This window comes from Delphinapterus leucas, chromosome 3 (genome assembly GCF_059928025.1).
Source record: "Delphinapterus leucas isolate spDelLeu-1000000601 "Yukka" chromosome 3, BTC_Dleu_Yukka2, whole genome shotgun sequence".
NCBI lineage: Eukaryota > Metazoa > Chordata > Mammalia > Artiodactyla > Monodontidae > Delphinapterus > Delphinapterus leucas.
In genome coordinates, this window is record NC_143131.1 from 77,389,637 (window position 1) to 77,414,195 (window position 24,559).

Below are 24,559 nucleotides of genomic sequence, written 5' to 3' on the forward strand. Positions count from 1 at the left end.
ACTGATACTCTTAAAGAGTCTCAGTTTTTCAGAGTTGATGGTATCCACACTACCTGGTATGCAGCTTAAAGGATAGGCATTCAACCTGTGAGGATGTGAATTATTTCTTGATTTTAGTAAATTAAACTTTTTCACTTGGGATGACCCCATTTCTCGAAAATCACCCAAAGATATATTAGTGCCCCAAACTCATAGCCCTAACTCCACACTTTAGTGTTACACAGGTTAATGTACCTTATTTCTAAAAATACACAAGAATCTAATTTTAATTTTAAAAATAATGTTGATATTACATGTCAGCCACCACTTTTGGACTCCCCCAGAAGTGCTATTCTAGCACCTGAGTCAATAAGACACTGGAGACTACTAAATCACTTAACCATCCCTTTAGAGGAGCAGAAGTTATCTCTCTAGAGCCTTTAACTATTATTGGTCCTTGTCTACCAGATAATAAATATCCTGTTACAGGAGTTCAAGAAAGGTCTCCCCTGGCATCACACTTCTGATAAGTGCAGAGACTCAATGAGAAAATAGTTCAATATTCTTTCCACTTTACCATACTTGGAGCTGGTCCTTTTAACATGTTTGGATAATTGATAAGACCTTCCACTTTCTGAAACATACAGCTCTTTACTAACACAGCAGTACTGAATGATTGTTTAGTAAGCACTTACGTGATGGGTGCCTTGTAGGCACATTAGCTAATTAAATCCTCGTAACTCTGCCATGAGAATATCTCAGAAGCTAAGGGAAGAAGATGTTTCAAGATGGGGGAAGTAGACAATGGTATTATGTGCTGTTTTCAAGTAGATCAATAAGATCATACTGTATTTATGTCTTAACTTCCTCACAAAAATATAAACTATTTAACTAACTTTCTAAATCACAAAACTATACAGGTCTGCAAACCTTGTCGGTCTAATGTGAAAACCTATAGTTGTTTCTTATTATCTCATTGCTGGTTCCATTGCTATATTCTTATTTATATAATACCTTTAAACCATAATAGAAAAGGAAAGATATGCAGAAATATCTAGCTATATCAAGTAACCAGCTCACCTGACATTTTCACTTCTTTTAGTAACTGCTCCACAAACATATGACTTTTTCTCTGAAAATCTTTTCAAAGATCCAGCTGCTTGTCCATCCACACTCTGGAACAGCCATGTTAGAGCTTTGGTGTTCAAAAGCTCCCATTACTTCCCTGACTGTTGGCTCCAGGTCAAAGCTTGGCACCTCATCAGAGTACAAGTTCTCTAAGCTTTTCTCTTCAGTCCTATGGAACAGCCTGACAGCAGCAGCTGGAAGACCAAAGTTCTCTTTTGTCCTCCTCCCCAGATGTTCTCTCCTGAGGATACTAGAAGCCACTTCCCCAACAAGAGCTTTCTTCCCATCACTGAGCTTGACCACTCAGATCAAATGTTTGAAAAGAGTTAAAAGTACCATTTAATGTGGCAATATCTGAAACAATACTACAATAACTCATTTGTTCCTTAATTCACTTAGTCATTAAACCAATATTTGTTGGCTGATTTCTGTGTGCAAGGCCATGGAGACACAACAGTAAGTAAAAAACAAACTCATTGTTTTTACAGAATTCAGCAGGGAATACATGCATGGTTTAAACAGTCATACAAATAAAGATAAAATTACAACTATAAAAACTCAATCAAGAAAAAGCAAAAGATGCTATTAGAAGATGTACGAGAAGAAGTAAGCTAGTCTTTGGGGTTGATGAAAGGCTTCCCTACAGAAGTCACACTGGAACTGAGATAGGAAGATAGATTGACATTACTAGATGAAAGGGGAAGAAGATCTTTCAGGGAAAGGGAAAAGCATGTGCAAAGATCCTTTGGCAGAATGGTACATTTCATGGCAAGGAAATGCAAAAAAGGTTAATGTGTGAGGAGCAAAATCACAGGGTAGTGTGGTATCAGAAGAGGTTGCAGAGGAGGGTAAGCCACATCTATGTAGGTTTTACAGGCCATGGTAAATGTTTTGTGTATGCTTAAGGATAAAGGGGAATTCATGGAGGGCTGTGAGCTATAAGTGTGAAATGATAAAACTTAGTTTTGAAAATAGATTTTGGTTTGAGAAGTCTCTGGCTATAGTTTGGAGAATATTGGAGTCAACATATACACGGGAGGAAACCAAGGAGTCACTGCAGTAGTCAGGAGAGAGGTGATGCACTAAGGCAAAGGTGGTACTATGGAGAACAGATATTAGGAGCTAAAATTAACGAGAGTTAGTAATGAACTGGATCTAGTAGAAGAGGAAGAGGGAGGTACTCAGGTTGCCTTCTGGTCTCTGCCTTATACAATCACATGCAGGTACAATTAATCAAAATGGGGGAAAATGAAAGAGGATCAATTTGGAGGGGAGTATCCTAAGTTCAATTTTTGTCATGTTGAGTTTGAGGTGTCTCATGCTCACCAGGTATAAACCTGAAGAAGACATTCATGTACGATTCACACCCATGAATATATAGGTCTGTAGTCCTAGAAGAGGCTGAAAGCAGAGATTTGAATTGGGGGCCACTTAAAAAGTACATGAAACCACAGACATGTGTGAGTTCACCTACAAAAGGTTCTATGATAGAATGCTAAGGATGTTCAATATTTAATAGCCAGGCCAAAGCAGATGAACCTGCAAAGAAATTTTATTGGCTATCTCTTCCCTCACCACTTATACCTAGCATATGCCTTATTTGGAGAAAAATTTTAAAATGCATTTATTGAAAGAATGAATGAACACATCTTGGTAAACTGTGTAAATGGGAAGACCCACATAGCATATAATAAAATGAAGCCAAAGGTAGCTTAATATTTAGGGAGGGGAAAAAAGCATACAAGTCCAAAACAGGATTACATTGAGTAAAACCATAATGGAAACAAAAGCATCGTAGAAAGAAATATCCAGAGCTCAGAATGGAATGGCCATGAATCAAAACATCATGTTGTCATCATAAAAGAAAATGAGCAGTGTAAAATGAATGGACTGTTCACTCACACTGATTATGCTACTTGGATTCAGTGTCCAGTTATGACCTCCTTAGCTAAGGAAGACCCGAAAAGTATTTGGAACTACTGAAAGAACCACAAGATGATGAAAGTTGGGAAAATAATAAAAAAAAAACTTTATAATGCAACAGTATAATTGACTAAGATAGTATTCTTTCTTGAACATTTATATGAAAGTACAGTGTGCTGTCATAGTATTAACACTGAGATGAATATATTCTCCACATACCTTAGTTTAATCTAGCATGAAACTGATTACCCTTTCTAAATCAACTCACATTGTTAGCCTGTAACACTGCTTGGGATAATGAATATAGTATATTTTACTTATTGCTTTGAAAATACATATATTTTCCCTAAAGCAAACTCTTCTAAACTCTATTCCAGGATTTCTAGGAGAACATGAAAAATTCTATTTTTACCAATTTATATACTTGGTAGGCATTCTCTAGTAACCCTATAGACAAATTTACAGTGCATACAACTATTTATACATCTCTAACTCTTATTGTAAGTCTTAATTTCATGTCCTCCTTGCTCTGTTTCTTCCTTCTCACCTACTTTTAATTCATTATCTTAATATATTTAATACTATTAAAAGCCAACTTAAATCTTTCTGCAACAATGCACAGGTGTAAATAAATGAGCAAATAGGTGACTAAATTACTAAGATACGTCATAATATTAAATATTTTAGTCTCATCCTCACACTTTCCAAAAAAAAAGCATAATGTATTTTTAGTTTATCATCATTCAACCCATGTGTATTTCCCTGAACAGTTCATTTTAGTTGCTAAGGTGAGGAATGGAGTTTTGGAGGATAATTTAAGGGTGAAAAACACACAGCAACAACTGATTTATGTGAGGAAATGGATGGAAAGGTAAAGATTTTTAAGGTCACATGATGGTGGTCTAGGAATTCCCATTGCAATGCTTGACAAATGCAAATCAATAAGTTGAGTTGTTTTGAAACTACTTTTATTGCTATCCTGGGTTCCTCTGTTCTGAACATGTTGGATCATGAATCACATGGATCATGTCTTTCTGTGCAGATTATATGGAACTGTTAGACAGAATAACTGTCAGAAAGTCAGGGTAGAATGGTTCATACTGTACTTACATGAAGAATTTAAAAAGGCAAGATAGAGAACCAAAGGCATTTCAGGAGAGAAAACTACATAAATAAAGGCTCAAAGTTGAGAGTAAGCAATAAATAAAAGTTAAAATTGTAGAATAACTGTGTCTTAAAGACAAGAAAGAAGACTGACAACTGGAGCGGAGAAGAGTGTTGGGTGCTCCAGGAAACAAGCCAGGCAGTGTGGGAGAAGCAGAAGCTACTGTAGGTTCTTGAGCAGTAGAATGGTATAACAAAAACAGTTTTTAAAACATATTAAATAATAGTAAGATGGACCAGGGTTGTTGCCATGGGTTGTAGAGAAAGACTGCTTCTAAGAGAACTGTGGGAATGAATCAACTGAACACGATAATACAGTAGGAATAGGCAACAAGCAGCTCAATATGGAAAGCAGAATCAAGATTCTACCCTTGAAGTGTTTAAGAATGATGTGTTCCTTATAGAAAAGACACCATGGTTAGGGGACAAGGGAAGAGTGAAAAGAAGGATTTGTTGAAGACATTATGCTGGGTTTCCAGTAATATAGTGGGTCATTCAAGAAATATGGGCAGCCGGACATAGAATGTTGGGGTAAAGGAAGTGCCCAGAGCTAGAAATCCTCTGTAGGGCGGTTACAGGGTAATACATGTGAATCAAAGAGCATTTTAAAAAATGAGGTTTCTTTTTTCTTTTAAATTTTTTTAATCTTAATAAAATTAAGCTGCTTTCATTATAGGAAATTTGGAAAGTGCCCAGATAAAAATTAAAATTGCTTACAATCCTACCATATAAACATGTAAACTATAAGCTCTCTAGCATAGAGTTTTGCTTTTTTTTTTTTTTTGCGGTACGCGGGCCTCTCACTGTTGTGGCCTCTCCCGTTGCGGAGCACAGGCTCCGGACGCGCAGGCTCAGCAGCCATGGCTCACGGGCCCAACCGCTCCGCGGCATGTGGGATCTTCCCGGACCGGGGCACAAACCCGCGTCCCCTGCATCGGCAGGAGGACTCTCAACCACTGCGCCACCAAGGAAGCCCCTAGCGTAGAGTTTTTATATCCTTTCAATATTTGTTTTTCTCTACATACTTTTAAAATGCTATGTGTAGAGTAGTATGGCATAGTTCAACACTTCTCAGTTGTGTGCCACCTTGCAATAATTGTTCATCCCCTGGGAAATGGGGGCTCCCATATGATGCAAGTTTGGGGAATCTGCCTACTAGATCCCTCCCTTGGAGATAAACACTATACATTAGTATATCAGGGCTCCTGCAAGTCGAATGATAAAGAGACTTTACATAATTAATAACTGACAATCTTAGATTTTTCTTGCATGACTGTTAACGTCATCCTGAACTGCTCTCCCTCTGAAAGGTGGAGGTGCAGCTGTCAGGAGCTCGGGCTTTGGAAGCAGACAAGCCGAGGTTCAGAGTCTGCCTCCCAGATTTGTTCTCTTCAGAAAGTTGCTACCTGCACATCACTTTACTCTCCATGAAAGAAGCACATGAGTACTATTTCAAAGACTGGTGTGAGGTTTGAAAAAGATAATGTATATGAAGCACTGGGCATGTCAGGTTCACAGTTATCACTCTAAAAACTGGGCTGGCTTTGATTACTACAACATTACTAACCTGCAGTTTTCCTTTGAGTATAAATCACAATGATTTGTCATTTAATATTTTTCAAAATCAACCCTTTTAACGACACCACAGTAGTCTATCGCATGGCTAATCCATAGGTGATTTGTCTAATTCCATACTGTGAGACATTTATTTCCATGTTTTCCTTTTACAAATAATGCTTCAATGAATATCCTTGAATATAAAACTTTCTCAGCAGCTGATTAATTCCTTATGATTGATTCTTAGCAATGGAATTGCTGATAAAGGGCCATAAATATTTTTAAGGTTTTTTTTTTTTTTTTGCGGTACACGGGCCTCTCACTGCTGTGGCCTCTCCCGTTGCGGAGCACAGGCTCCGGACGCGCAGGCTCAGCGGCCATGGCTCACGGGCCCAGCCGCTTCCGCGGCATGTGGGATCTTCCCGGACCGGGGCACGAACCCGTGTCCCTTGCATCGGCAGGCGGACTCTCAACCACTGCGCCACCAGGGAAGCTCTATTTTTAAGATTTTTGATACAGTTTTATTATATTGCTCTCCATAAAACTTGTATCAAATTGCATTTCCACTGTGGGCTGAGCAGTCACCACCATGTTCTAATCTTTGCATTAGGATAATAGTGAAGATTGATGGCTACAATCAAGCAGAAAGAAAGAAAAGTCTTATTACACTTACGTTTGCTTTAGGTATAGAAAAGAGAAAGAAGTTAAATATAAGAAGCTATTTGAAAGATAAACCCATTTACACGCTGACTTCCCAGGCCTCTAGATGGGCTGAACAGAGCAAGCCTGGAGGTGGAAGTCTTATCAGCTATGCTTAAAGAGGTAACTCCATTGGTTATAGAGTAAGATAAAAGCAAGCAATAAAAATAGATTAAACAGGTGGCGCAGTGGTTGAGAGTTCGCCTGCCAATGCAGGGGACACGGGTTCGTGTCCCGGTCTGGGAAGATCCCACATGCCGCGGAGCGGCTGGGCCCGTGAGCCATGGCCACTGAGCCTGCGCGTCCGGAGCCCGTGCTCCGCAACGGGAGAGGCCACAAGAGTGAGAGGCCCGCGTACCGGGAAAAAAAAAAAAAAAAAAGATTAAGCAAATGTGATAGTAACATGGAGAACAAATATGTTTAGAAGTTTGGGAACTCATCAAAAGGAAACAGGTTGTTTGCTTAACTCACACTGTAAAAGATCCAGTTGTTTAATGTGTTACCTTTGCAATAACGAATATTAAAGTCAGCTATTTAATCCTTAAAGACGTAAGAGGTATTTACATGACAGCTGCAGTGTATGGAGGTGACAGAGTATTAAGGGTGTTCCATTTCTTTCTTTCTTCAAAAAATATTTATTTATTTATTTACTTATTTGGCTGCGCTGGGTCTTTAGTTGCGGCACATGGGATTTAGTTCCCTGACCAGGGATCACACCTGGGCCCCCTGAATTGCGAGCACGGAGTCTTAACCACTGTACCACCAGGGAAGTCCCAGGGTGTTCCCTTTCTAGGAATCAGTCATAAGGAATTGTTCATAGATGTTGAAAACGTTTTACATGTAAGTGAAGTAACAACAATACTCTGAGGTCCTTGAAGGTAGGAGGGCAAATGTCTCATTGATCTTGGATTTCCCGTTACGTATATGAGGACAGGCACATGATAGGTAAACAGTATATGTTTATTGTGTCTATAGAGACTTGTGTATGAGGTTTTCATACCCTCTTTTTACGAGTAGGACTCTTGTTCCTCAAGAGAGAGATACAGTCAGTCAATTTAGATAGTGAAATCACTAATAGTGTATTTCTAAGATGAATCAAGAATGTGTAGGGATTAACAATATTCTCCTACAGCTATACATGATATATTTATTCACAGATACCAAGGAAAGCTACTTTCCTATGATATATTCAGCAAAGAATCAAACTGACATTCCACGTAATGCCACACAATGTCATCAAATTACTCTGGAAGTACATTTCTTGCTTTAAATGATTTTTCTTATGTTTAAATGCCATTAATTAAATAATAAAAGTGAAAGACCCTATTCATAATTTTTAAAGTTACTCCTCTCTCAACTTTTTCCTCAGGCTCTGAGTTAGTCACATGAATTATCCCATATTACTGCTTTTTTTTGACAATTAGCTGGAGAACTGTCAAATCCCCAGTCATAGATCAAGAAGGATGAGTTTTAAAATGGCTAGGCAATTAGCTAAAATAAAACTAAATTCCAAAAATCCACATTTTTCCATTACTTTAGTACAACTATGTTAGTGGAATGATTATGAGGCCTATATCTTGGATTCTTGAGCTAAAGAAAGAAATATGCTCTTTACTTACCTGCATAGTGTCAAAAGTTTTAATTTCTTTTTGTAAGATGTATTTACCTCCATGGATAAAAGTTTCTATTAAACTTCAAAGGAATCAAAGAATTATAGATGGTGTAGTTTTTAGAGGTTCTCACCTGAGTAAAGAAGGGTAAAAATGTGATATGCAAGAAAGCCAATGCAATGGTTGCTTGAAAAATGGCTTTAAGGAATCTGAGGCAGAATCGTCCATGCCATGCTGAAAAGTCCTAGGGAAATAAAAATCATTATTTCAGAGTATACAGGGGACATTAACTATGAAGACCATCAAAATTTATTTTTCTTTAGTATTCAAAGTTAATGATTTTACACAAAACAATATTGTGCTAGAATGGACAACGCACCCACTTCAACCACTTGGTATTTACAATTTAATAGGTGATTCAGAGGCCTCTCTGCAACAACCATTACACTTGGGAAGGTATGACAATACCATTATCATTTAATTTTAAAAATTCCCATTATAAAATTTGTCAAAAATTAATGTATGAAGAATAGTAAAATGAATACCACATATGTCTCCCTCCCTCAACCTGAATCCAGTAAATGTCAATATTTTGTCATTTTTGCTTCGTTAATGCAAAAATGTTCAGCATAAAGGTACATCTTTTTACTCTTTAAAGTGATTTATAAATACTAAACAATTAATGAGAATTTACAATTAATTTTGTATGCTCCTAAGGGCCTACAGAAGGCGGGTAAAGAAGAATTAAACTGTAAAATATACGACTGTGATTTCAAAATTAGAACAATTTGGCCAGAATATCTGGTCTACAACTATCTTTGGAGAAGTAACTATAACATTTTTCTACGTTGGCCCAAATTCAACAATAAATCTTGAGGTAATAAGAAAGGATTTGTTACATAAAATCTTTAGTAGATAGCTTGGCTAATAAAATTTTTATAATAACAGAAGACTATATTTGCCTACATGGAGTTAAGAGTCACAACTGGGAACATTTTAGAAATAGAATTGTTTGAAGTGGTGCTATCTCTCTTCATCTAAAGTACAGTAGCAATAGCATCTTTTAAATAATAGGTAGAACGGAATTTGACTCTGAAAACCCACCCCTCTCTTTTCATTCTACAGCCTGCTTCTTGTATCCTCACATTTCCAAATTTGACCTGCCTCTCCACTGTTTGTCTCGCCAAGTAGAACACCTTCTAATTAAATACATGTTGACATTTTTTAGATTTTTAATAGATCATCTCCTCTTTGAAAGCCATTTCCTCACTAAATTTCAGACAGAACAAAATTCCATAAATAGGCTCCAAAATGAGGCTGTCCTATTTCCATCCCATACCTTCCACTGTGTGAACTAGAGAAGCAGGCATGAGCTAGGTCAGGGCACCAGGACATGCTTTTCTAAGGAGTCTGGACTTTGTATTAGCAATGAGGAATCACTGAAGAGTTTATAGCATAGGAGTTTTATCAGCTATTTTACATTTTAGGAAACTCACTTGTGCACTAGTGAGGAGAGCTGATTGGAGATTAGGGCTGGAGGAAGGGAGATAATGAAGATGATATTTCGGTAGACCGCAGAAGAAGACAAAGTCCTAAGCCAAAGTAAGAAGCATAAGAGATTGTGTGTATGGGACAAATATAAAAAGAAATAAAATTAATAGAATTAACAATATTCATTCTCTAATGATATGGGGTTGGAGGCAGCAAAAGGGAGGAGGTAGAAGGCAGAAGGGTTAAGATAAAAGAAGTCTGGACGACTTGCAGGTGCTTTCCTTAGTTTTAGATATGCTGAGGGGGTTGCAGACTCCAATAGGAATTTGGATTTACTGATCCAGCATATACAAGAGACATTTGGATTGATGATACTGATATGTAAGTCACTAGCATAATGGTGAAGCCATGGGAATGGGTGAATTCACCCAAAGAAACAGTGTAAGATGAAAAGATGGACAAGGATGGAACTCTGGAACACACCAACATTTAAAGGGTGAGGTGAGAAAAAGAAGCACTCAAATGAAGCAGAAGGAATCATCAGAGAAGTAGGCAAAGAGCCAGGAGAAGGTGATGTTAGGGTTAGAGAAATGGCCAATAATGTCATAAGCTGCAGAGAGGGTAAGTGAATGGAGGGACAAAACTTGTAAAGTTAGCAACTGGGTGTGCATGAATGACCTAGCCCATGTGGTTTGTTTAGCATGATGAGGGCAGCTGCAGTATATTGAGTAAATGGTAGGTGCAAAAGTGGAGACAATGAGCACAAACTCTGTTTTAGAAGGGAGGCACAGTAATAAAGATGGAATATTTTTTAATACAAGAGAGTCTTGGGGAGAAGAACCAGAGACTAAGGCCATGACGTAGGAGGTAAATGTTATCAAGAGCTCAGGTTAAAAGATTTGCTGTGGTTGGGAAAAAAGGCTCACTGATCACCAGTCAAAGGATGTAAAGGTAAGTAAGAATCAAGATAATTATTAAGAATGGAGATGAGAAGTTAAAGTACATACATGATGGTCTGGGTTTCTCAGAGAAGTAAAGGAGAAGCCCACCTTCTAGCAAATAGTGGGATGGGACAAGGTGGAGGGTTTGGCCAAAGTGAAGAAGGATGAAAGAGGGAGCTACCCAGAGACAGGACAAGGGGTAGGATTGTCAAAGGGTACAAAAGCACAGCTGAGTGATTTTTGCCAACAGTGTTCCAGAGGCTGAACAGAGAGTCCAAGAGAGTGAGGGTGCAGGAGAGGGACACGCACTAGCAAGGGAGCTAGGAAGAGGAAGGTGCTGGTATAATGTGAGAGGAGGTACAGTTAAGGAGTCTGGAAAAAAAGGCTGTCTCAAAGAAAGTGATGTACTTGGGGAAAAGGATGGGACAAGAGCTGGGCTTGATGAGAGAGGAGGAACTAGAGGCTGTGGTATCACAGCCTCTGCCTACTTTTCCACCTACCTCTTTGAGCCCTTTGCATAAATCCCCATTTGTCCAGTTATCTGCAGGGGGTAGGGGGCACCTTATTTCTCCAAGAATGAATAGCTTACCTAGAATGCCCTCTCTGCCATGTTCAACTGGCTCCATAGATGGCTCTACCTCAAAACCTTATCTGATAAGTCTTCCCTGACCACCCTGTCTAAAATATTTCCCTTCTCACCACTCCATCCCTCGCTATGCCCTTATTTGGCTTTGCTTCTTCTTAGGACTTAACTCTACCTCTGATCCTTTTACATTCACTTTTTGCTGCCTGCTCCATACCCAAGGGGAGGGTCATGGAAGATCATAAATGCACCTGCCTGAGTATGTGCAGGACCTCTGGAGCCAGATAGCCTGGGTGTGTATCTTGGGTGGGCTCTTTATTAGATGTGTAATGTTGTTTGGCAATTAATTTTGCTTCAGTTTTCTCATTTGTAAGATGGGGATAATAATAATCACCTCACAGGGTCAGTGTGATGATTGAGATAATGCATAAAAGCCTTTAGCCAGGTGCCTTGTACATAATAAGGGCTCAACAAATGTAAGGTAGTATCAGTATGATAACGACAGTTGCAAATGCTTCTTAACAAGGTCTACAACTACCTCAGAACTGACATGGAATTCCTAATAGTCTAAAGAGTTGTCTATTAGATTAGAAAAAATAATGGAGGATCTAATAATAATGGAATGGCTATTTGGTGCCAAACTTTCTTAGGCTACAAACCATTGGCAATGCAATACTTCCCAGAACATTTCTGCCAGTCCCTAAACTCTTTTCCTCCACTGAGAGTTGCACTGGTAATAGTAAGGTTATCCGGCGATAATGAAACATTATGGCAGATGTTTATGGTCTCAGAGGGGGTGGGATCTGTATGAGCATTTAATTCCACAGCAAGATCCCAAATTAGTTTCATTATTCTGGAGAGTATAACAGGGTGAAAATTGGCCTACAAGCCTCCATGGGAGAATGAAATGATGATCTAGCTATTAGATACCCTCTAATGATGTTTTGGTATACAGTTAAAAGAGAAGATGCTCTAAATAAATCATAGTGGAGAGTAAAATACAATCATATGAGCCACAGAATTACATTTTCCACAAGACATAAAAGAATTTTGATATAGCAAATGTGAATACTCCTTTAAACAAAAGTAATTGTCCATAGGTTGAAGCAGAATACATTTCTTCTCATTTCCAAATTAGCGGCCTGTAAAGATAGCTTTGCTTAAAGGGAAAAATATAAATTTGGGGAAAACACCTTGCCTTTGCCTTTCCTCCAACATCATGCCCCTTCTCTGTTATTAACATCATACTGGCTCTGGGCTGATCACACCACCCAACGTGAGCACACTATCCCAGATTCTGTCTCTTTTGGGTCCCTGATCTACAATTATGTTGCCTTCCTTCCTTTTTTCATTATCAAAACTGATTGACTCCTTGAGCTTATGTAGCCAGCTGCTGCTAGCATGAAATAAATTCAGTGCACATCAAAAGTGAGATAAACTGATATGCTAAAATGAGTTAGCTGGGTTTTATGCTTCTCTTGTGCCACCCTGCTTTTGGCTGCCCTCCCAGAAGAAATGTGTCTCATAATATGATGCTAACGGAATAAATCTCCAGGATGGAATAGAGGTAGCCCAAGGATGTTAGTTCCACAGGGGCAGAGGGGTCAGGTCAGATATCTTATATCATCTGTGGCTACCATGGTGCCAAACCCATTGGAGGTACGCAATAAATAAAAATAACAAGAGAAGACCATAACTTCAGAAGAAGTAGAATTAGGTTTGAAGCTGAACTATTGAGACAACACTGGAATACTTGAGATAACTGAGGACGTATGAGACTTTCTGATGCCCCTAAAATCATAGCCAACTAACCATGAATATGCAGAGATAACCAAATTCAATCTACTTCACCATTTTAAACATAATTCTAAGTCACTGCTTTTCTTTCATAAAGCAGTGTTACCCCTGGGACTATAAGTTGCTGCCTCAATGTCATTAACTTTATGACACAAGGTAAGATACTTGGAGTACAGTATGGTTCCCTGCATTTCTCCTGCCCTTGGCTTGTGTTTCTTATGATGAAAATAACTCTTTGAGGTTAGAAAATGATGATTTGAAGTCAGAAAATGACTGGCACAACGCTTGGCCTATAGAAAGTACACTGTAAATACTGGTTAAAAAAAAAAAAGGAGTGAATAAATAGAAGGTATTGTCAGACCCTGCTTAGTAGAAAGGAGGATGAATTTGGGGGGCATCTGTGAAGTCAGTCTTGGGTGGTACACAGACAAGGTGCAGACTGAGAACAGGACATATGGTGAAGAGACTGAACCAGACTTGACCCCAGAGTACAGGGCAGGAACCAGCTAGTCAGAGATTCAGGGTACTGGTCTTCTCCAAAATTAACAACTAGCCGTCTACCAATGTTTTACCTTATTAAGACCACACATAAAGCTGTTTGATTTTAGTTCTTTCTTTTGATAGAGATTTCCCTCAAAAATAATGTTTAGAGGGAAGAGTACAAAGGGAGTCATTTAATCTAAACAAAATGGCTAAGAGAACTACCTCTGTTTTCTGGATCATTTTGCATTCTTCCAGACACCTTTTTTTTTTTACATTTTACATACTTTTATTTCTATTTCCATCTAATCTATATTCATTTTTAACAGCTTTATTGAGATATATAATTCACATACCACAAAATTTACTCATTTTAAGTACACAACTAAATGATTTCTACTATATTCAGAGCTGTGCAACTTTCACCACTATCTAATTTTATAACATTTTAATTAGGCTCAGAAGAAACCCTGTACCCATTAGCAGGTACTATCCATTCTTCCCTCCTCTCAGCCTCTGACAACCACTAATCTACTCTCTGTCTCTGTGGATTTGCTTATTCTGGAAGTTTCTAGTAAACTGAGTCACACAATATGTGCTCTCACATGTCTGGCTTTCTTCACTTAGCATGCAGGTTTTGAAGTTCATCCCTGTTGCAGCATCTGTCAGTACTCCATTTCTTTTTTTTTTTTGCGGTACGCGGGCCTCTCACTGTTGTGGCCTGTCTCGTTGCGGAGCACAGGCTCCGGACGCGCAGGCTCAGCGGCCATGGCTCACGGGCCCAGCCGCTCTGCGGCATGTGGGATCCTCCTGGACCGGGGCACGAACCTATGTCCCCTGCATCGGCAGGCGGACTCTCAACCACTGCGCCACCAGGGAAGCCCAGTACTCCATTTCTTTTTATGGCTGAATAATATTCTACTGTATGTATATGCCACATACTGTTTTCTATTCACCAGCTGATGGACATTTGGGTTCTTCCCACTTTGTGCTGCCATGAACACTTGTGTACAAATCTTTACATGGACATATGTTTGCATTTCTTTTGTGTACATACCTAGGAGTAAAATTACTGCGTCATAGGACCATATGCTCAACATTTTACATGAGCATCCCTATGCTTAACATTTTGAGGAACTACCTGTTTCAAGCGTGCCAGACATGCTTGAAGTATGAAAAACAAAGTTTTAGTCCAACACTTTCTGTTTTGTAAGGGACAGTGAAATAATTTCATATAACTAAAGAAATAAACAAGCTAAGACAATAACTTTAAAACACCTAGTACTAGTTTGAAACTGAACTACAGACAAAGCACTGAAATACCTTAGAGTTTAGTGATTCAAAAGCCATGAGAATGATAACAAGTGAACCCCAAAAGATAGGTCTGCTGTTCCTTGGCTTAGTGATCAACATTCTGGCCCATTGCTGATGACTCCGACCTTTGCCTGGTATGTTGGTACTTGTACTGAAATTCATTCTTCCATGTTATTAAATGATGTAACATTGGGGACAATCAACTTACAAAAAATTTCCATTTTTACTTTTTATATAACACATCAAAATATTCTGGAGATATAACATTCAATTTTAACATTAAAAATTTTTTCAGACTTTCCTAAATTACTTGGGGGTGAATATTTCATCTTGTTCACTGCTGTATCCTTTGTGTTTAATCCTGGTGCTTAATTATAGGGCCTAGGGAGGCAACAACATTTGACGAATTGAAACTAAATTGCATTTACCTAAAATTCTAAAAATTAATTTTACTTTGCTATATTAAAACTAACATTCTACACAAGCAAAATGCAATACGTGAAATCACTGTCTGGGTATGTGTGTGAACGTGCATTGAGCACACTTCTGAAAGTGCAGCTTAACTGCCTTTACAGAAGAAGATAAGTATAACTACACGTGATAAGCATTTTGGAAAATACATGGTGAATGTTTTCTGTTTCAGCAGGTTTCTTTCCCTGGAGGACAAAGGGAGTACTCCTTTTACAACATTCTAACAGAAATCTTCAAAGGAGAGTTAAAAAAGAACACACATTTTTGCAAACAGGCTTCATTCTTTCTGAAAAGATTTCAAAATCATATTTCTGCCCTGGGATTTAGTAGTCCTATGCTAAGCTCAGGAAGGAAAATACAGTCAGTTTATCTGTCAGAACTACTTGGAATAAAGGCAGTCACCTTCAAAAAAGGTATATCACATAGAGTAACAAATGTCAGGCATAGTTTATAAAAATTCAATGCTATCAACATCTGATTGCTACTCTTCACCAACTCCTCAAAGCATACAGTTTAATTTTTAAATGTGAGACAGAGATACAATTTTTTTCTAAAATACTAATAATATGACAACTTCATATCCTGGCTGTGAAAAGAAGCTAATAAATAAGTCAATAGGGTTCTTGCAACATACACACACTTTTTTTTTCCTATTTGGTGAGGAACATGCTGCCCTGTAGATTTTCTTTGTCAATACAAAGAGAAATATATTTTAAAGATTAGATTTATACTTTAGGAAAGCAATAATAAATTTTATATCAACATGAATGGATACAATCTGTGAAAATTTTTATGATCTGAGAAATAATAAAAAAATTAAAGTATGTATAGAATTTTGTTCATGCTTCAAAGCAATACCACTATTTATGTTTTATATTAAGAAAACCAGAGGCAGTGCTTGGTATAAAATGTTCTGCAATCCTGGTTGAAATTAGCAATTTAAATTTGTTGAATGAGGTTACAGTGCAATATCTAATGCACAAATCACAGAGATTTGAATACTTGCATAGTTGTTTTAAAATGTATCAAAAGGCCACAGGTTAACAATAATGAATGTGTGTTATATTATCATTATTAAAATATGCAATCTTTTATAATAATTTATTTGTTTTACAAATGCATTGGGGGGTTAAAATTTTTCTATTCATCTGTGACAGACCATGAAATTCAATATTGCTCACCATGACCAATCCATGAAATTTGTCAACTTTGTTCCTGATTTTCACAGGGCCTTCCCCTTAGATGAAATGACCCATTGAACTAAGAGCATAGTTATTTTTTCATCTATGGTAAATCAGTTTAGTTTACTAGGATTTATTATAGGCTTCAGGCCTTGAGCTTTTTATGATTATGCACCATTATGTACATAATCCCAAATTTATGGCAATTTATCTCACTATTTCTTTCCCTTTCTGAAAGAATTCTCCATTTCTAAAATGAGTTCTCAATGGTAAGGTTGCCAGAAGAAGCAATCTGTAAACAATGGGTCTGTTGAAAGTCAAGGAGTGGGTGAAAATTATAGGGAAATTGAAATCAAACTTGTTAATTACTCTTAGAATTTCTAACACAAAAGTCTTAAAATTTACTGAAAATCAAGATTTATATATTGCCTTTACCAGCATAGTGCAGAAACATACTTTACCTAATTTATTCTAAGAAACAGAAATGTGTATAATTTTTACTATCCAAGAAACTAAGAATATGCAATATCTAGTCTTTCAAGATAAAGTGACTATTTTGGAGGAGGGTTTAAACAAAATTGTATTAACGTTTTATTACAAGATTTACTCTAATCTCTTTTATAATATTACAAATTTGAATGAAATAAACCAGAAAAGTATTTCAAAATTTTTAATTTCCCTAAATCTTATTTGTTTAGCTAAGTAAAACATTTCAACGTTTAAAAAATGTAATTACTTGTTCCTATTTCCACTGACTGCCATTACTAGCTCAGTCACTAAAGTCTAATACTAAAAATGCAAATCTATGGCAGAGTAACTGAAAGTATGGGACCATGAGGTCTCTTCCAGATTTGAGAATATTTTATTTATTTTTTTTGGCCGCACTGCACAGCATGTGGGATCTCAGTTCCCTGACCAGGGATCGAACCCACGCCCCCCTGCAGTGGAAGCACAGAGTCTTAACCGCTGGACCACCAAGGAAGTCCCTTGAGAATATTTTACAATCATTTAAAAATATTTTTTATTAGAGAAAATCACCTTATATCAAATTAAAAATTAAAAAATATTTTTGAAAGACACACAAAGCCATTGGATATGATTTATTATTTCACAGAGTAATCAAGCTATGACTGAAATAACCAATCCATTAATATAATTTGATCATTTAAACAACTCAAATAGTGATGCTCGAAATGATCCTGCTTGTACTGGAGCCTTATCAACTGAATAGGATCGACCAATAGAGATATACCACATTACTAGGACCAAATTACTCTGAGAATGAAGAAACCCTTGTTGGTTAGTGTTTGTTTTGTAAAATGGCTCACCTCACATCAAAAACGCACTTCAATAAATTTCTACTTGCTACTTCACACAATTCAGTAAGTATCATGAAAATAACTCTGTTAAATCACATTAATTTATATATCATAATAGCTAAAAAGAAAATATATTTGATACTTACTGGTATAATTCAGTTAGTGGTGAAGTCAAAATGACTAATGTTGTGAAGAGATTATTACAATGGGTATGAATTTTTAAAATTTTATCATCTACATACTCATGAGGATTCAAAAGCTTCTGTACAGATGTGCAAACTGACCATAACATGTTCTCAGTGCATACTAAAATTGTTGTGACATCAAGTCTGTTGGAAAGAAAAAGAAGAAAATCATGTTAAAATCGTTTTTCTGCTTGGTATATACACTATCATCCATAGCTATTATATTAAGAATATGTAAGAATAGATATATTTAGTTAGCTATCAGAGCTTCAGAGATCAAAAACAGATAGACAGCATCAAAGATAGCTTTTGAGTTTCCAAGTGTTAGCTGACCCATAATACCATTCATTGTCTTTAGGAATAGTGAAGTCTATAGTAGTGAAGTGTTTCAGGAGCACTTCTTTTTTTTTTTTTTTAAATGTTTATTTTGCATTATCAAGATACTCTCCAAGAATCTCAAGAGACTTTCCTTCAGCAAAAGTCAGCAATTAAATTCAGCAAAAGTCAGATTAAAAGAAAATTTGCTATTATCCATACATGCATGATAGGTAAAAATCTGACAGCAGGACAATTGTCCTCATCCAAGTACAAGGTGTCAAAAGAAAGTTACAAGATTGGGCAACATGTTCTCCCAGCAAGTGGAAGATGAGAAAAAATGACACCAGAAGTGCAAATGGAAAAGCTTATTGTTTCAGAAATTTCCAATATTAAATAAATTTGTGGCAAATATCCTATATTTTTTCTTATTCATAAACTCATTTTTTGGTTTCTATCTTTCTTGAGTTTTAACAGCACTCCAAAGATCTGTTTAAAGACTATTTTGGTATATGACTAAATTGTACAGAGCTCAGTTAATTTCCTCTTTTTTTTCTTTTAAATTCAATGCTGAAGAAATAGAAGAAAGTTTTGAAGTGATAAGAAACAAATCAGTTTGAGGATCTTTTAAAATGACATTTTAGCTTCACATGTATTATATATAATACATGTATACATACATTAATAATATATAACATATTATATATAAATCATATATATGGTTTTGGTTATACAACAGTTGGAAGCTACTGGAATTCTAAAAGCATCAAGAATCACCCTTAGGAAGGTTTAATTATAGTTTGCATCCACTCACTCTAATTGCTAATTAAACAATTGCAAATCCAAGATATATATATACACACAGACACAAACGCACACATGCCTGCGAAATCTGATTTCCTCACTATCGATGCTTTAGAATTAACCATTCAAATAAAAGTATTTATTTATTTTACATATTAAAAACTAGGAGAGATAACTCTAGCTTTGCGTGGCATTTTTATGTAACTACCCAGAAAATAGAAACCAAAAGTCTCTATAGTACAGTTAATCAATTAAATATACTACCTATTTCATGAGCTAATAGTAAATCTGATTTCATAAGCATCTCATAATGACTTGCCACCTCACAGTCAAAAGTGACTTAAGCTACATCAGGAAAAGAATGAAGGTATTCTTTGCTCTCAAAAGGAATTTTCCGTCTATTCTTCAGAGTTCAACGTTTTTTAAAAAAATGCTTGGTCAGTAATTCAAAACAGCCTGTTCAAAATACCATACTTATGGAACACTGTAGCAGGACCTAAATGCCCTTCAAATGCAGCATGCTTGATCAGAAAAATAATTCCTACTGGAAAAAAATTTAAAAAGCCTCTGATGTCTTTCGGTTCCTCCTAACATATACCTGAAAAAAAAATTTTTTTATACCTAAAAGGCAGGTCTTAATCATATTAGCCAGAATGTTTGTAAAAACAAAAGCCTTCGCTTTGTACAGACCATTGCTGTCACGTAAGCACATTTTTGTAAAATTCATTGCCTAGATAACCCATAGAATTGGACTATAATTCAGTCTTTAATTTAAGACCCCGTGACTGCTACTCCTCATTTTCTGTGATTTCACATTTTGTTGAACTGGCTTTTAGTAATACATAATGAAAAGAAAAGGAAAAAAATAAAGGAAAAGAGGAAAGAAGTAATTAGACTATATTAAGAAACAAATGATTAGACAAAAGAGTTTCCTTAATAAAGATTAACTACACTATTTAAAGACATTTAAAAAAAAACCAAAAAAACAAAAATCCCCTGGTTGCCTAGAATTTCAAAGTCAAATTACTTCATCACAGCACTGATGCTTTCTTCTCTATTTCAGGACCTTAATTTTCCCTCTTTATCTTATTTATTAACCTTTGGACATCTATGTCCTAGATTGTAATACATCTTGACTCACTCTTTAGAAACAAGTGGGTTTTATATACAATTTTAAGAAGAAAAAAGAACAAAGTTATTTTGATTCAAGTTCCACATTTCTACTTAAGTATCTCGGGAAAATTGAATATGATTTCCTTTCAGATGTTAGAAATATGTTAAATATACAAGGAGCTACGTCATGAGACACAGAATTATATTCTGCTTTATACAAACGACAAAAAAGTTTTCTTAAAAAACAATGGTTTTCACAACTTCAATTACCTTATCTGTGGAGTTCTCTTATAACTGGGATGGGCCCGAGCATATCTGGAGGCCAGGAGACCCAAAGATTTCTCCAGCACTTCTGCTAGAATCTCCTGGGCTAACTTAGGGGGCAGAATGGTCCAGAGATCGTGATGAAGTGCCCAGAAGAAATAATGCCACATCTGGAGCGAGAAGGAGCATCTTTCCCCCTAGCAAAACCACCACACATTAAAAAAGACAATCACATCTTCCCAAATATCAGTTTGCTTCCTATGAACCTAATTAGTTCAGGCTGAAAGGAAATAGCTGGAGAGTTTGACACACTAGATGACCAAGAAAGATTTTTGACAACATGTAAAACATCCTTATTGACAAAGGAACATATGTTTTATTTCAATTATGAGACCAGACATTCTCGTGCAAATCCAGACCACAAGCATTTAACCTAGCATAGCCTTGATTTACCTACTCCTGGTCTAGAGTTTAAAATTTACTTTAAAATAATTGTCTTTGGCTTCCCTGGTGGTGCAGTGGTTGAGAGTCCGCCTGCCGATGCGGGGGACACGGGTTCATGCCCCGGTCCAGGAGGATCCCACATGCCACAGAGCGGCTGGGCCCGTGAGCCATGGCCGCTGAGCCTGTGCGTCCGGAGCCTGTGCTCCGCAACGGGAGAGGCCACAGCGGTGAGAGGCCCGCGTACTGCAAAAAAAAAAAAAAATAATGATAATAATTGTCTTTATAGCTGCTAACCAAAGTCATGCTAGTTTAAGATACTGGGCCAATTCTTCGAAAATTAAAATTTATTAATTTAAATTGTTTATGGATGTATATGGATTATTAGCATCATTGAGATCATTTTATAAATGTTTTAGATTTCACACTGCAGTGAAATGACAGGAGCAAAAATAAACTTACATACTATATACTTATTAACATGCATGAAAACAAAGGGGGTGGGTAACTATCAAAGACTATATTAGGCTATTTCATCCATGGAGTTTTAACAATACTAGAAACAGTAACATAGTCTGATTTTTGCAAGATTTTGTAAAGTCTAGGCATATGTTATCATCATTTCTTAGTATTTTTACAGTACTTTATACTTCCAAAGGGCCAGATTTTAATTCCCTTCCACCCCGCTACAGACCTCTTCTCTGTGCCAAATTTTCCCTGACCACAGAGTGAGACCCAACAGCAGCCAAAGACAAGGAAAACAGGCAGAAATGAGAAGGTAGCCTCAAGTGAATTACAACCCTTAATTAGTTAACATGCTCTCAGGGAGGTATGCTAGTGTTTCCTCATTTTCTTCAGACCAGAGTAAAAGATTATTTGAAATAGATTATTTGAAGTTTGAAGAATGTGTTCTTCAAACACTATCCTGATTATATGTTACTGTATCAAAAGTTAAACGAGAAAAACTTCCAATTTATCTCTAAGTAATCCTCTTGGACTTAAAATTCCTGCTTCGCCCACTACTTATATTTCTCAAACAAATGTCATCTTTTTATTTTTTTCAGGATAGTTTTAGTTTTCATTCTTTTTTTTATATAAATTTATTTTATTTTATTTATTTTTGGCTGCATTGTGTCTTTGTTGCTGCGCGCGGGCTTTCTCTAGTTGCAGGGAGCAGGGACTACTCTTCATTGTGGTGCCCAGGCTTCTCATTGCGGTGGCTTCAGTTGTTGCAGAGCACAGGCTCTAGGTGCGTGGGCTTCAGTAGTTGTGGCTCGTGGGCTCTAGAGCACAGGCTCAGTAGTTGTGGCGCACGGGCTTAGTTGCTCCGCAGCACGTGGGATCTTCCCGGACCAGGGCTCGAACCCATGTCCCTTGCACTGGCAGGCGGACTCTTAACCACTGTGCCACCAGGGAAGCCCAAACAAATGTCATCTTAAAAAAAAGTCTGCTCTTCTCCTATACCTAAAGTTGATCATTTCTTATGTGGATACTCCTTATGTATCATTCTCCTGGTAATTTCTTTGATTAGTAAAATCTTTTGTAGTTACTGTAATAATAACAATCTATAGTTATTATCTATTGACTTTCAAATGGAGTTTATAAATGAGTAGAATTATTCTCCTTGGGTGGCAAACTTGGATATCAAACTGTCAAAGACTCAAGTTCAAACTGGTGGGGACTTTGACCACTTCTGATTTCCTGACTAGATGTACATGAAAACTGTTTAAGAAAAAAACAAAATTACAAAATTAATGGCAGAAGTAGCAAAATTATAGTTTCTTATATTTTCTTTGTTGTGTGTTCTGTGATAAAGAATGCTTTAAAAAATTTCCTCAAGTAAGAAAGTAATTTTAATGCTTGATTTTCTTTATTACTTTCTGTGTTGTGTGTTAATTAAAGCAAAACCAACCCAACCCATGTCATAACTGGCCTGAATGATTTACACTTTCTCCGTGGCAATGGGTGGGTGCCTATAATAACATGGCCAACATGATTTCTCATATTTTTCAAAATACAAAAAAACAATTTCCTTAATAGCTACCTTTTAGCAATAAATGAGAAAATAAAAATAACTTCAGGCACACAGATTTCTTCTCCTAAAGTAAAATATAATTATTTTTAAGACTTTTAAAAATATAAACTTCATGTTTACTTAAAGACATTCCAAGCTGGTCACCTTTCTCACAATTTTCTTCAAAATGTGTATAAGTTCAATGTATGCAAGGGCTTTCATTAAACTAAATATGATTCATTTATTTTTCTGACCTGTTTCTCTCTTTGTTGTCATTTCAAAAGTATTCTGCTGGTAAACATCTGTTATTTTTGTAGACCCACTATAAGGTAAACAGATGTGAGCTTTTATTTAGATTATATATCAGGAAACAAGCAGCTGGGCTTTATTATATAAGCCACTCAATATTATCTTTGAAGAGGCAATTCTTTATTCTCTGACTATTAGAAAACACAAGTTGCTAAAATTGAGCAGATGTCAACTATACTAAAAGCTTAATTTTAAACATGTAATTTGAACACCCACTGTGCCATCTGACCAGCCCCTCATCAGAAAGATACTGAACTCTTTGGCTCTCTCAACCTGACAGTTTAGAAAATGGAAATGATGTATCTAGGGCTCACCTGATATCACAAAATGTGAGCAAATATTGCTCCATACCTTTATAAATTTTTTCACTATTTCTTTACTACTCTCTGCACAGGGCGATAGAGATCCCTGAGATCTCTATCCTACCCTTCCCCTCCAGTCAGGCAGATTTCATCTCCTCTCCTCTCAAAACAGCCCTGCCAAAAACATACTAGTCCTGTTTCACAAATCAGTTGGAATAATGGGGGAGCGGAGGAGAGAGGGGTATAGTAAACGGGATAAAACCATGTCAGGGACTCCAGTTGTCAAAACAACTTAGCATCTGTGCTATTTTTAGAAGGTTCTTAGTTTTGGTAAATAGAAAAGCAGTATCACTTAATTTTTCTGAGCATAAATAACAACCACTAACTGCAATTAAATTGTAACTATTGACCATGTAAGTAAGTGTATGGAAGCTACAGTACCATGTAATCACAGGGTAGCTATCTCGTTATTTCTGTCTTAGAAGCTAAACTCTTGTCATAAGATCTAAGAGCTGCATGTTATGTGGTAATTTGTTTTTGTCTTTTTTTTTAAATACTTGGTAACTTCAATAACAGGTTCTCAATGCATCTACTTATTATTTATACTGTACAACTCTTCTACTTCCCAGTTTGCATAAGAGGAAACATAATACCCCTCTGTTGGACATATAGTGAGAGACCTGTTCTTCAATGGAAACATTATATAAAATTGCTCGTTAGTACACTGACACATTGAAATAGTTTGAAACATGAGATGGATTCGTTTTCAACCTCTCTGTTTACCGCAAGGCACATAAGGGAGCTGGGATGCTGCCAGGAGAGGGGAAGACATACTTTTATTCTTATCTCAGGATACCAGCTGCACCATACCACTTTCCCTTTTTCTTTCTGCTCACTGCTGTTTGAAGTATGTCAGGTTTGGAAAACCCTATATGGATGCTCTTGCAAAAAGAAAATGTATCTGGGAAGGGCCTCTAAAGGAGACCCTTTCTAAGACCCATGAAATCGTCTTAGAAAACGTGGAAAGCCCTTTTAAAAAGCTTCTAAGCTGCTCCTCTCTGTTGTGACAACATTTATTATGATAATAACAGTCATAAATGGAGCCACTGGAACCTTCAGTGTCAGGAAGGTGACAGGAGTGACTTCACTGAATAAAACTCCACTCTGTTTTTCTC

The 24,559-nt window shown here is 36.8% G+C and overlaps 1 protein-coding gene across 2 annotated transcripts in view; it reads right to left on the reverse strand.

Annotated features, from left to right (window-relative positions):
* KIAA0825 (KIAA0825 ortholog) overlaps window positions 1–24,559 on the reverse strand; it is a 412,907-nt gene that overhangs the window by 250,544 nt on the left and 137,804 nt on the right. For both annotated transcript variants that reach the window (XR_016392453.1, XM_089908366.1), the window contains exons 12-14: window positions 20,325–20,515; window positions 17,784–17,966; window positions 8,194–8,304 (exon numbers count right to left, since the gene is read on the reverse strand). Coding sequence is in view for 1 of the 2 variants with exons in the window: in XM_089908366.1 (XP_089764492.1) it covers window positions 8,194–8,304; window positions 17,784–17,966; window positions 20,325–20,515 (485 nt within the window). In the remaining variant the exon portion in view is untranslated. The remainder of the gene's footprint in view (window positions 1–8,193; window positions 8,305–17,783; window positions 17,967–20,324; window positions 20,516–24,559) is intronic.